Raw genomic sequence first — 12268 nt, 5'->3', positions numbered from 1 at the left:
GTCCCATAGTCAATCTGACTTGTGATGCAGAGCTTCTATGCTAAAACCTTCCACCTATATCACCAATCCAGGAACAACTTACTTCTACTCATTGGAGGGGCCCATAACACCATGAGTCACACATATACACACACACTCCCTTCAGATTACACTTGCCCCTGAATCAGTGATAAGTAGACAAGCTGCAAGACATGCATTAATATTCTATACAGTAACGTTATACATTATATACATTAGAGTTTCTAGACATTCATCATCATCATCATCAAAATTACTTTTTTGGTATACAGCGATACCATAAAAGTACAACACAGTTAAAAAATCACAAGGATTGGGGCCTAGTACAAAGATACCTATACAATCAGTGCAAGAATATTAACATATATCTATAAAATTCATCTTAAATCATGAAGATAAAAAACCTTACTAAAAAAAATTGGGAGGTCTGGGATTCCTGAACGGGATACATTTGGAATGTGTCAGGAATGGGACAAAGAGAGTATAAATCAGGCTTGATGGGAAGCGAGCCCCCCTCCAGCATAGTTGATTATTTAAAAAGACTTCATGAGTGCTAGTACAAGAAATTAACATCAAGTGCCATCATCCAACATCTTTTGTATTTCTCAGTCTTGCGGCCATCCTTAAAAAAATTAACAGTGCAAAAGAGTGTTGAAGCCTCTGCGGACAAATCTAGACACTCAAAAGTCATGGAGAATAGCTTCAAGGTACTCCGCTATTTGGTAGATGGACCAACTAGTAGGAATCAGTTGATGGCGATTTAAGTCCAGCTCAATCACATTATTCCCCCAACTTCTAACATCTAATTAACATGACTTAAGTTTAATAATCACAGACTAGAGTTTATATTTGATATAATTTTATCTAAATCATTAAGAGGGATTCTATATTGCAAAGAATTTATTAAACATTTACATTAAGCATTTAGTAATACATTTTGAGCACGGGAAAATAAAAATAAATTCATTACCCTTTGGCCATAGGGCGATGATAGAGCAGCAGAATAAAGAGCAGGTTCCCAAGCTGACTGTCTTTTCTAGCCTCCTTGATGTCTCCCTCCCAACGTAGAATCTCCGCAACAAATCCCGTTTCTCTTCCCCATCAAAAGTTTAAAGTCAAAAAATGTTCAAAGTCTCTTGCACCATAAAGAAAACATCATCCCAACCGGCAGCATGCTGTGGTGCCAAGTAAAAAGCCGCACACCAAGATCTTTTCACAAGCCATTTTATACCCTTTCACTAACTAACTCATTTCAAAATTGAAACTTTTAGGGGCTTCGCTCATCTCTCATTGGTCCATTGGAGGGGTGGTGATGATCACCTTATGTCCTCCATGCTCAAACCATTTCGTAAAAGTGCAAAATCATTTCACAGTTTCCCATGAGCTAACCAAATTTTCTCATGTTTACTTGTATATCCTTTTGTATCAGTTCCTCGCATTCAGTTTTCAATGTTCATACTTTCCCAGGCTTTTAAATCTGGACAACTTTGGCACAGCTATCATCTGTAGGCCAGGCTAGCCTTGAAATCTCTTGCTCTGGGCATAGGCCATTCACTTGTGACTTCATTCTCTCTTTACGCATGCATGGGGGCAATCCTTCATTTTTCATTTCCAACATATGCGTTTGCAAGAGCCACTTTTCAGACTAGGCCTCTAAGTCCGAAATGGAAACTATTTTGAAAACAAACATAATAGAATTTAGGTATAGCAAACAAACCCTTCTGTTTACCTCCCACCTTCTAATTTTTCCCCTGTTAGATGTTACCTAACGAAGCAACATATACGCATATTTACTTACCATTTTCATTCTTTTGCCACAATAACATTTCTACCACAAGCGCAAATACATGCGTTTATTCTCGTCATTACAGCTCTATATTAGTTAGACTCATATTTCATTAGTAAATACTATTTTTCGCAAATAGCAGTTCGTTTTTCCTCATGTTGTGTTGGATACATGGTGTACTTTGTTGTTTAGTTTACATGCTACACACAATTAATATTATTAAAGTTATGAGGGGACAACATTGAAGGGGGTACAAAAATGTTTTCTTCTCCCCTGCTCCATCACTTTCATTCTGAAACTTATCACTCCAACTTTCACAGAAGTATCACGTGTTTCCTCTTATTGGAAATTCTTTAGTGTACAAACTATTTCTAAGCGTTCATTGCACTATAATTGCAAGGGGATGTTTAACAAAACTCATGAAGAGCAGCAAGTCATGCTGCTTTGCGTGACTGGGAAAGGTCTGGAATTTACACAATTTAACATAATACGGCACATTCCTGTCTTTTCCCAGCACAGTTGCACAATATGCTGCCAAGCTCCAATGCAGGCACCCATGCATCCTTGGTGCAAGGGTTCCTTCAGTGCAAGCAGGATTGTTTTTGTGCAGGAAGGGACACCCTCTGGCACTAAAACAATTCCCTGAGACATTTTGATCATTCTATGTGTGCTGCAGAATTCAGTACACATAGAAAGAGGACATAACGAGGAGAAAGAAAGATATTTCTCCTTGTTATGCCTCTCCCTGGAAGGTGTAGTATTCTGACAAATTCCCAGGTCTACCTCTAATGGTAAATATTGGAATGCTTCAGAATCCATGGGTGGATGCTTGGGAACACCCACGCTCCTCCCATAGAACATCATCCCAGGGCACAGTAACCTAAGGCAGCGATTTTGGTTGTGCTACACTGGATTTATCTAGCCACTCAGGGCCACTCAAGGTGGCATTGCATGGGTTGATAAATCAGACTTAAGAATTGTGTTGCTTTGTCATCCCGTTGCATGGCGCAAAAGGTACTCAACCCTATGATAAATATGCCGACAACATCTAACATGACAGATCCTGGTTGAGACAGGAGAAACTCTTGTCTCACTCAACTACACTAGTGGCCATTATAGTTCAAGCTCATGAACTGCAAATAGAAAATGCTTCACTCTTTAGCACTGGATGCAGGCTTCTCATAGAGAGAGGACAGTAGAGGCCGGATTTAGAGTTTGGCAGATGGGTTAATCCATCACACATGTGACAAATATCCTGTTCACCTTATCACAAGGGCAGGTGCCTCTACATCTCAGGCAATCGCTGTCTCTGCCTCAATTCAGGAAGGACCTCAAGACCCGGCACTTCAACTGAAACGCAGATCCACCCCCCACCCCCTCAGCACCTTTAGACCCTTACGGGTGAGTAGTCTCGCTTTACAAGAACCCTGATTTATTAATTGACTGATTATATCCTTAGGTGCTTGTAGTAGTCCAGACAGGATACCAGTGATCTGTCGAAGGACACGGAGAAGAATCCAAGGTTTGGGAATCAAATGATGGAAGATCATTACACAAAGATTAATCTTTAAGAAATAAATAGTTAAACAATTCATAAGTGGCCATTTTCCAGCAAACGTTCTATAAAAAATCACTGGAAAAACTAAAAAAACATAAAATACCTCCCCCTCCAGAAAATGGATATTTTGATGAAATAGAGTTTTACTCAATAAATAAATAGTCCGTAGTAGGATGTCTGTAGGGTAATAACTGCAGGGCCTGGTCATGGGCCATGCCGGCTGCAAACCCTGGCTCCGCACATTGAAGGCCTTGCATAACTGGGATTGGGCGCTTGTGGTGGGTCTGCAGCTTGACCTGGCCAAAGGCCAGGGCCTTCAGCCTAGTCTGCAGTTAATATGTTGTTATCCTATAAGACTGTTACTTGGAGCAGCATGCCAAAACAATGCATAGATCAGTTGCGTTGAAAGGCAAGGAGGCTTTATCTGGACACCCTATATCTACAATGTTCAAAAATTGCAACAAAACTGAATTGAACTTATATTCCTGGTATTTTCCCAGTATATCAGATGCTCATAAATTGCTAATTGTGCCATTCCAGGTCACATTTGTTGTAGATGCTGCTCTGTGGCTGGTTCCATTTACATAGGAGGACTCCTTATCCATCATCGTAGTTTGCATAGATGCTTATAAATTCTTTCCTGAAAAATCATATAGCATGGTCAATACCACCTATTTAGGATGCTTATGCACTTTGTGGGAGGAATTGCATCCCAAAATCTTACCAGTGAGTTGAAAAGTTCAGGTAGCTCAAGAGCATTCAGCTGAAGTCACAACCATTCACTCAACCATGAATCATATTTAAGCCCTTCCTTTCTTAAATTTGGCAGGAAGCTAGTACCAATCACACAAACCTTTGAATTATCTACGTTTAATTTGGCCTTCTGTATTATAATTTTCTTGTGGTTGTGATCTATATAAATGCTTAGGGGAGTTTATTTATGAGATTGCATATTTCTCTGCCCAATTTAACAGGATTGATATTCATGCACCAAGATTTTGCAGCAGGAACACTGGATAGGATTTTACCTGCTAAATAAATTGAGCTTGTAAAATAACTTTAGGCGTGAGTTGATAGTGCAGTCTGGTCTGCCTCCCTGTCCAATCCAATCCACTTGTAGGGCAAGGGACAGAATTTCATGTTTCTCCTACCAGGCACACCCATGACTACTACTCTCCTAGGAATCCAATAGCATCCCTGTCCCGCATCAGCTCCCATGCTCAGAACTAGCACACAGAGAAAATGGAAAATGGTCGAACAAATCTGCAGAGAAAAGGGGAGACTGTGGAGAATTTGATATGGCAATATTATGTCCCCATGGTCATTCCCAATTCCTTAAGGATTAACGCATAAGAGGCAAATTATGAAGGCAGCAAAGAGTTCGAAAAAGGAAGATGTAAAATACTCATATTCATTAGCAGGAAAATATACCCACTGCCAGTGAGGTGCAACATCATGCCACTGCCACTTAAAAGCTGGGCATGGTCCATCCCCAGTGCAGTGGCCAATATTGTAGTGTTACTCCACTGCTTTCAATGGCAGCTCTGCGTGACAGCTGGACAAACATCTGCTGTTGTGCAGCCAAATCTCTGATGCCATAAATCTACTCTCTCTTTAGACAGGATTTACAGCTGCAAACAATAAGTGCCAGGTGTAGCTCCACTTTGTCTTGGTTGAAGTAGGGAACTTTTCCTGCCTTTGAGATAGTGTATTTCAAGACTTCTGTAGGAGCTTTTCAAGGTGTAGAATTGGAGCTATCTTGGTTAAGTCTAAGGTTTATCACATCACAACTAGTGAGAGATCCGAGACCCCTTCGTTTTGTATGTCACATTTTGTACTCTGTCAACAACGGTAGAAAGATTATACTGTGACTCATGTATTAGAATGTGGAGTGTGCAAATAATTAGAAAGTGAACTCACTCTGGGTGCAACAATCACAGCCAGGTTCTGTAAGCAGAAAATCAATACAATACAGGAGCCCTATGTGTATATTGTTAGGGACAAAAACAGAACAAATCAATATTGATTGACATATTCCTACATAAAGATAAATAATGATTTTCTGTCATCTGTCTTATATCAAGGATTTACACTTCCAAGGCTTTGCAAAAGAGGCTATTGCTGATTATTATAGCTGCCCCCAATTTACTAACTGTTTTAATCTGCCATTCCATCTTGCCCACATCCTCATCCTGAGTTAGTCTCCCAGAGTAGGCCATTGTCTCTAGTCAGAAGAATTAAGATGATTTAGGCCCTTCATGCATTAAATACTATCAATCATGTCTCTGATGTTTAGCAGGATCATTATCAATTTCGCTGTATTTTGCTAGCAAGAAGTATTGTATCCCTCCAATGACAGCCTGCAACTGCGGCGAAAAACATTGACCACTTGAGGGAGAACCTTGGAAATCAAACTTGAAGCAAAGTCCAAAAATATGAACTTCAAGAAGGGCCTGAAAACCGACTTATTCAATTTAGGGACACTTCTTGCCTTTGGATACAATAAAGAATATCAGGCTAGGCCCACCAATACTGATTAATTGTAACTGTAAGTGAATCCAAATAGCACTTACAACTCCTGACATGACCTTTCATAATTGGTCACTGGTCACTAGAAGGAAATTTCCCACCAGTTTTTATAATTCAGATTATGTTTGGTCTACCTCCTGCAGCCTTCACTCTATGGGCCTGATTCTGATGCGGTAAGGAAAGCATTCCCACCCAGGGCCTGATTCTGATGCGGTTAGAAAGGCCTCCTAATGGCATTTGCTCCTTCCAAATAGGATTCAGAGCGAACCAGGGCCCAATTATGATGCAGTTAGGAACATATGCTCCCATTGATGTCAATGGGGCTCCAACCAAATCGCATATTGAAGCATCCGGATGCATCGTACTCTGTTGGTCGGACTCTCCCGATCCAAGTGGGTCGGCTACCATTTCCAACCCGATTCAGTCGGGAAGCATTTCCAACCCGCATCAGAATCAGCCCCTAAGTCATAGCTTACTCTGCTCTTGCACTTTTTGTTCAACTACCCAGTCATCTTTTCTCCATGCTTGCACATGAGCCCTGTGCTTCAAATATGGGGTATGCACACAAATGGATAAACCATGTCTCTTCTCCAGATGCCACTTCTGCTGTAAATATTTAGCAAAGTATACTCATCCCACGGCAGTTTCTCTTAGGCCCCACCTACCTTTCACAGGCTGTTGAATTTGACTACATAAAACCTTTCCTTATATTATATACCAAACCACATACTCTCTTGGATTGCTATAATCCGCACCTTCTTTTCAAATATTGTTTTGTAACAGTGGATTGATTAGATACCCTTCCAAACAGTTTATAGTCTCATGACAGTACTCTACATGATGTGTGTAATAGGTGGGACGTGCAATAGGCTTTTCTCCATGATGCTGATTAGCTACTTTATTCTTTAGGATATTTTGATAGGGGCAGGCATAGACAAAGATAGTTCTGTTTATTGAAAGTAGTAAGCTTGTGTACTCCCCTGTATTGATGGAAGTCTTCCTATACATTAATTGGACAGATGCTCTACCTCTGTATGCAATTAGAGATAGGTCTCCAATAAGGTATGCAGGCAACTAAAAAGCTAAACATCTGTTTTGTGTTTTCAGACTCAGTCCTGAGTAAATACTTACAAAGACAGTATATAATTCTGGTTTGCCTTCTAGTGTTGAGTTTAATGAGTGTGCTCTCTGTGTTTTCTCCATCACCAACTACAAGGACACAAATTCAATGGAAATCTACTTTAAAATCCTTACTGTATTGTTCCTTCCTAATGTATGGCATGATAGCAACTTGCTTTTTTACCCCACTTCTTCGTTAAAGTAAGCCCGCTGTTATGGCATGAAAGCCTAAGGACTCTCACCTGAAAATTACCACATAGTGAAAAACGTATGTTGACTTTCATTTGTCCTAATTTGATTTAGGACATATGGGTTCTTTTTTATACTGTATTCCTACCATGCCAAAATTTCTCCAAAGCAATCCTCTTTACATTAATAAAAAAACTATCTGTATTTGCATTTACAGGTTTGAAGCGTCCTTCAAATGATACATCAAGCCCAGATCCAGCAGCAAGCCAGATAAAATTGCCAGGTGAGATGACACCATTGGTCTAGGAAATACAGTGAAATTGTAAATTTTGTTGTCATTGTTTTTAGGCTAACAGAGAATTAGAGTGGCAGTTGCAGGAACTGCATCCTTTGCTCTTTTAAGACTTGTTTCCGATGTAGTTTTAATTTTAACCCCTTCGCTGTGCGTGTCGGCCAACAGCTGTCGCAGCACTACCCTGGTAGGTCTGCGCACATCCATTGGCTGACGCGGCCCCACCCACTCTTCAGGACTCCTGCACCGCGGCGGAGTTTGTTCCGCGGTAAAGGAGTTAAAACAATAATCATGTTGTTTCAATGAAGAATCAAGGTACAATTAATTTAGCGTATTTTACTCATGTTATGCATCCTCACAGGTTCCAGTCAGCTGAAGTTTGGCATAGAACCTTCGTACAACAGCTGTTAGGAACACTCCAAGTGAGGGGCAGGAAGATGGGCGGAGAGGAACATAACAAGGGAATATAATTATAAGACATCTCCATATGCATGGAAAAAACTCAATGCTGATACAAAATAACAAGATAAGGAAACAAGACGTGAAAACTAATTCTCAGGAGAAATTAAACTACAATATTGGATTATGCTTTCAACACAACAATATGTTAAGAGCAATAAAATACAGTACTTAGAAGACAATACGTGCAAAAGTTTGCAAGAGTCATCAAAAGCAATAATATACCTTGAAAGGTAGTTAGGTCATAACATATTCTTTTTGCCAAAATGGAGCATAGCATACCCTTTTTCTTTTTCTGGACTCCTTATATCCTTCCCTGGCTGATTACCTGGATCTTGATTACCTGGATCTTGATCCACTATTAGATGTGTCTTTACTTGAGCAGGTTTATGAGGAACAATCTTGTCCATGCCCCACATTTGACCATTCTATAGCTTTACTACATTCCTTCCCACCTGGGATATTCCACCGTAATCCATAATGTCTATGTGGTTTGGGAAGAGCTACTCATTAAACGAAGATGTCTTCACATGTTTACCTACATCATACATGTTCTTGTACTTGGCTTGATGTGCAGATATCTTCTCAGATACCTTGTCCCTGCCCACCTCACCCAAACTCCTTCCTTGCTCCCCAAAATTGGACATTTTAACTGTAGGATTCCTTCTTTTAAGGGACACAAAACTGAAGATTCTCGTGATGTAATTTGGTGTTGTGCTGTATGCCCATAGAGTCTACTGTAGTGTTTACTTGCCCGAAATACCTGTAACGTCTGCCCTCTGCGAGCATTCTTTTACCATGCTGTTCATTCTTTTGACTAGTCCATTTGCACAGGGTAATACAAGGCAGTTTTATGATGTTGAATCTGTAGTTCATTAATGAATTCTGTCATTGTACTTCATTGTCTGTGATAAGAATGTTGTGTGTACCTTCCTCCAAACTGTTATCTTTGAGAAAATTGATCAGTGTCTATGTTTAATTGATGTAAACATCTAGCTGTGATCCATCATGTATGGTATTCTACCAATACAAAAAATATTCGCTCTCTTAATCATTTTAGGTAAATAGCCCGATTATGTCAAGGGCCCATTTAGTCCATAGGGTAAAAGGAACCTCTACGGGGGATAAGGTAGGCTTCTGATTGGATGGGGTTTGACACTCTTTATGCATTCTGGACAGGTCTTAACTTTTGCCTCTAGCATGGTGTCCATTGCCCGCCACCAGTTCTCCAAACACACTTTGTTCTTGGTGAGACTGCGCCCTGGTGTGCCAGATCTCTTATTTTCTCCTTAATTTCTACCGGCTGTATAATTTTCTCATCTTGGTAAATAGCATTCTTCTGGATAAGCACCTTGAATCTGACTTCCCAAAGCTTTTCCAACCCCATGGGTACACCACTGCACCATTCGGGCCACCCTTCTTGTATATGTTCTATAAGCTGTTTCATTACTTCATCTTTCAGCATGCACACTTCCCAGTCAGTCTTATTTATATTTGAAAGTTTAAGTACCACTTCTCTTTCTACTTCTCAAAAATTGTCAGATGGAGCTCGAGATAGGAAATGTAGTATATTCTTGGAAAGTACTGTACTCTGAAATTGTAACCCACCAGACCAAAAGTCCAATGAGATAACCAAGGTGTGGTTCTCATTGAGCCTTTGGCGGTGAAAGCATACACAAACGGGTTGTGATCTATTTTGATTATGAAGGTTATGCCCCACGAGACAAACTTGAAGTCGTCTTATGGCCCAGAAGCATGCCAGGGCCTCTTTTTTGACAACTGATTTGTGAATCTCTGAACCCGTTATAAATGTGACACAAATACATTGTGTTCTCTTCCCTCTACCATCTGCGTTGAACTGGCACTTAAGCCTTTATTGCTAGTGTTGGTAGTTAAAACTGTGGTTTTGCTAGGGTCAAACCTACCTAGCGATTGAGCTCTTGTTATACTCTGTTTTTCTGCTTCAAATGCTGACTGACAAACTTCACTCCAAGTGAAAGGTACTGCTTTTTTCAAAAGATTACATGAAAGCTCTTCAATGGATACATTGTTTTTCTCAAATTTCTAATAGTATTCGGAGCGCCCTAGAAACGACTTCAGTTTCTCTATATTCAAAGAATATACTGTTAACTCAAAGGCCTCTAGAAGATTTAACTTGAGCCTAATATACTCTAGGAAATTGTGTGGCCCAGATACTCCATAAACCCCACCCCATTCTGACATTTTTCCTTCTTAAAGGTGAGTCCCACTTCCCTAATCCTGAATAAAACTTCTCTTAGTACTGTGTTATGTTCCTTTTTGTCTTTGCCGTAAATTAAGATATCTTGAAAACACATTGTACTTGTTACATCCGTCAGCACATGCTACATTATTCCCTGAAATGCAGCAGCTGCTGAGGCAGGGCCAAAAGGTATACACGCATACTGGTTTGCACCTAAGGGAGTTTCAAAAGATGTCAGATGACATGAGTCGGGATACAATGCTACTTGATGGACAGCAGAGGAATTATCTAGAACGCTGAAACAACTAGCATCCTTTATTAATGTCAACACTTCATGAATGCAGGGAAGAGGATGTCTATTGATCGATATTTTCTGCATGTACATCTCTCAGACCAACACACAGTCTAATGTCTTTTCCAGAAGACATGCTAGCAATGACCACAGAAGCCAAACATTGTGACCTTTCTTTAGGTTCACCAATTCTTTTATTAGGGTAACCTGCATGAGGTATGGAATAGGCCTCATTTTATGAGTAATATGTTTTGCCTTAGGTTTCAATTTTGTAGAGTGCTGATAGTTTTTTAACAACCCCGCGTATTGCGAAAACACACCTGGAAAATCATTACAAACGTCATTGCCACATAGTGAAGGGTCCACTAAAAGAATATGATTAGAACACTTGGGCTCTAGCTTGATACCTAATTCAGCAACCTGTACTAGGCTAACCCAAGTGGTATCTGATCAATTCTTCTTTCTTAAGTTAATGGCCCATTTGTATCATACTCTGCTATTTTGGATGGCCACCCAATCCCTTGGATAAGCATGTAAGTGCTTAATTAAATCCCTGCGTGCCTTTGTACATTGATGATCAAAACTCCCCTTTGGCCATTGTTATTTACCTCTGACAACTTTGCTCAGATGTTGGCTAACAGGTTTTAGAATTGAAATGTGTGCATCTACAATTGTGATACTATCTGCATTACCTTAAAGCAGGAGTGAAAATAACCTTTATTTCCTCTTATTAGCTCTGACATGAAGTTTTCAGGATCAACTCAAAACCATTTAATCGTTACAGTTTTTTGCCTAATTGTATTAATGTGTTCTTTAGTATGTATTATTATTCAAAGCTGAACTCAGCGATAATGTTAGAAAAAGAGGATTATGATTGCTGATGCAATGTTTCCCTATTACCAGATTGATTGGTGCTACACTGTGATTTAGAGAAACCAGTATATGGCCTATATTACTCTGTCCTCTTAGTCCAAATAAGGTGGATAAGTTGCAACCTTCCCCTGTGGCATTTGGAACCATAAGTTTCTGGTTATATTTAAAAGCTAGCTTACTCAAAGTAGTGGCGTACAAAGAATTGCTAAAGTGTCCAACATCTTCCTCAGAGGAGTCATCGAAGCCCCAAGTCTTGTTCAGAACTACTGTATATTTGTAAAGATTAAAATATACTTCCCATACAATAAATAGCTCATAAGCATACCATCTAGGAAGTGGCAAGGATCTCTTACGAGAGGTGGAAGAGGTGTGGCTGGGGCGACTGACTCCGGAATCTGGAGATCATGGTTCGATCCCCGGCACCGACGGCAGATTAGCCCAGCACCATGTGACTCTGGGCAATAGCTTGCCTAATCTTCCCGATGGCGCCTAGAGACCCTTACGGATGATTGTGCGCTTATCAAATGTGGATTATTATTATTATTATTACAGAGAAGCACTTCAGCTCAGGTATCAATATTGACAGATGATCATACAACTTTTTCATACATGCAGCTGAATCACTGCAAATGTAAACAATATTACTCCAATCTCTGTTGAACTTGGTAAGAACCTTTTGCAGCAGTATTCCAAGTGACAATGTGTTCCATGTTTTCAAAAAGTCTGGTGTCATGTTTTCACATCTATCCCAAAAAGCTTGGTGACAGCACTGTTTTCACATATACTTGTCACTACACCTTGTACTGAATGTATAAAGCCTTTGGAGTTCACCTACTATCAGTACTGGCTCACTAGAAAAGGGGGCTGATATATCAAAAGGTTTTAACCATTCTATGTGTGTGGGTAAATGTGATGGTACAAATTGGGAAATA

General features: G+C 40.0%; 1 protein-coding gene across 5 annotated transcripts in view; it reads left to right on the top strand.

Moving 5' to 3' along the window:
- PDE1C (phosphodiesterase 1C) overlaps positions 1–12268 on the top strand; it is a 1706308-nt gene that overhangs the window by 1662726 nt on the left and 31314 nt on the right. For all 5 annotated transcript variants that reach the window (XM_086964785.1, XM_086964792.1, XM_086964789.1 and 2 more), the window contains one exon: positions 7417–7482. In XM_086964785.1, the coding sequence (XP_086820911.1) occupies positions 7417–7482 (66 nt within the window). The remainder of the gene's footprint in view (positions 1–7416; positions 7483–12268) is intronic.

The sequence above is a fragment of the Lissotriton vulgaris genome, chromosome 4_1 (assembly GCF_964263255.1).
Source record: "Lissotriton vulgaris chromosome 4_1, aLisVul1.2, whole genome shotgun sequence".
In the NCBI taxonomy this organism is placed as follows: domain Eukaryota; kingdom Metazoa; phylum Chordata; class Amphibia; order Caudata; family Salamandridae; genus Lissotriton; species Lissotriton vulgaris.
The sequence above is the reverse complement of the archived record's forward strand: the minus strand, read 5'-3'. Positions and strand labels throughout refer to the sequence as shown.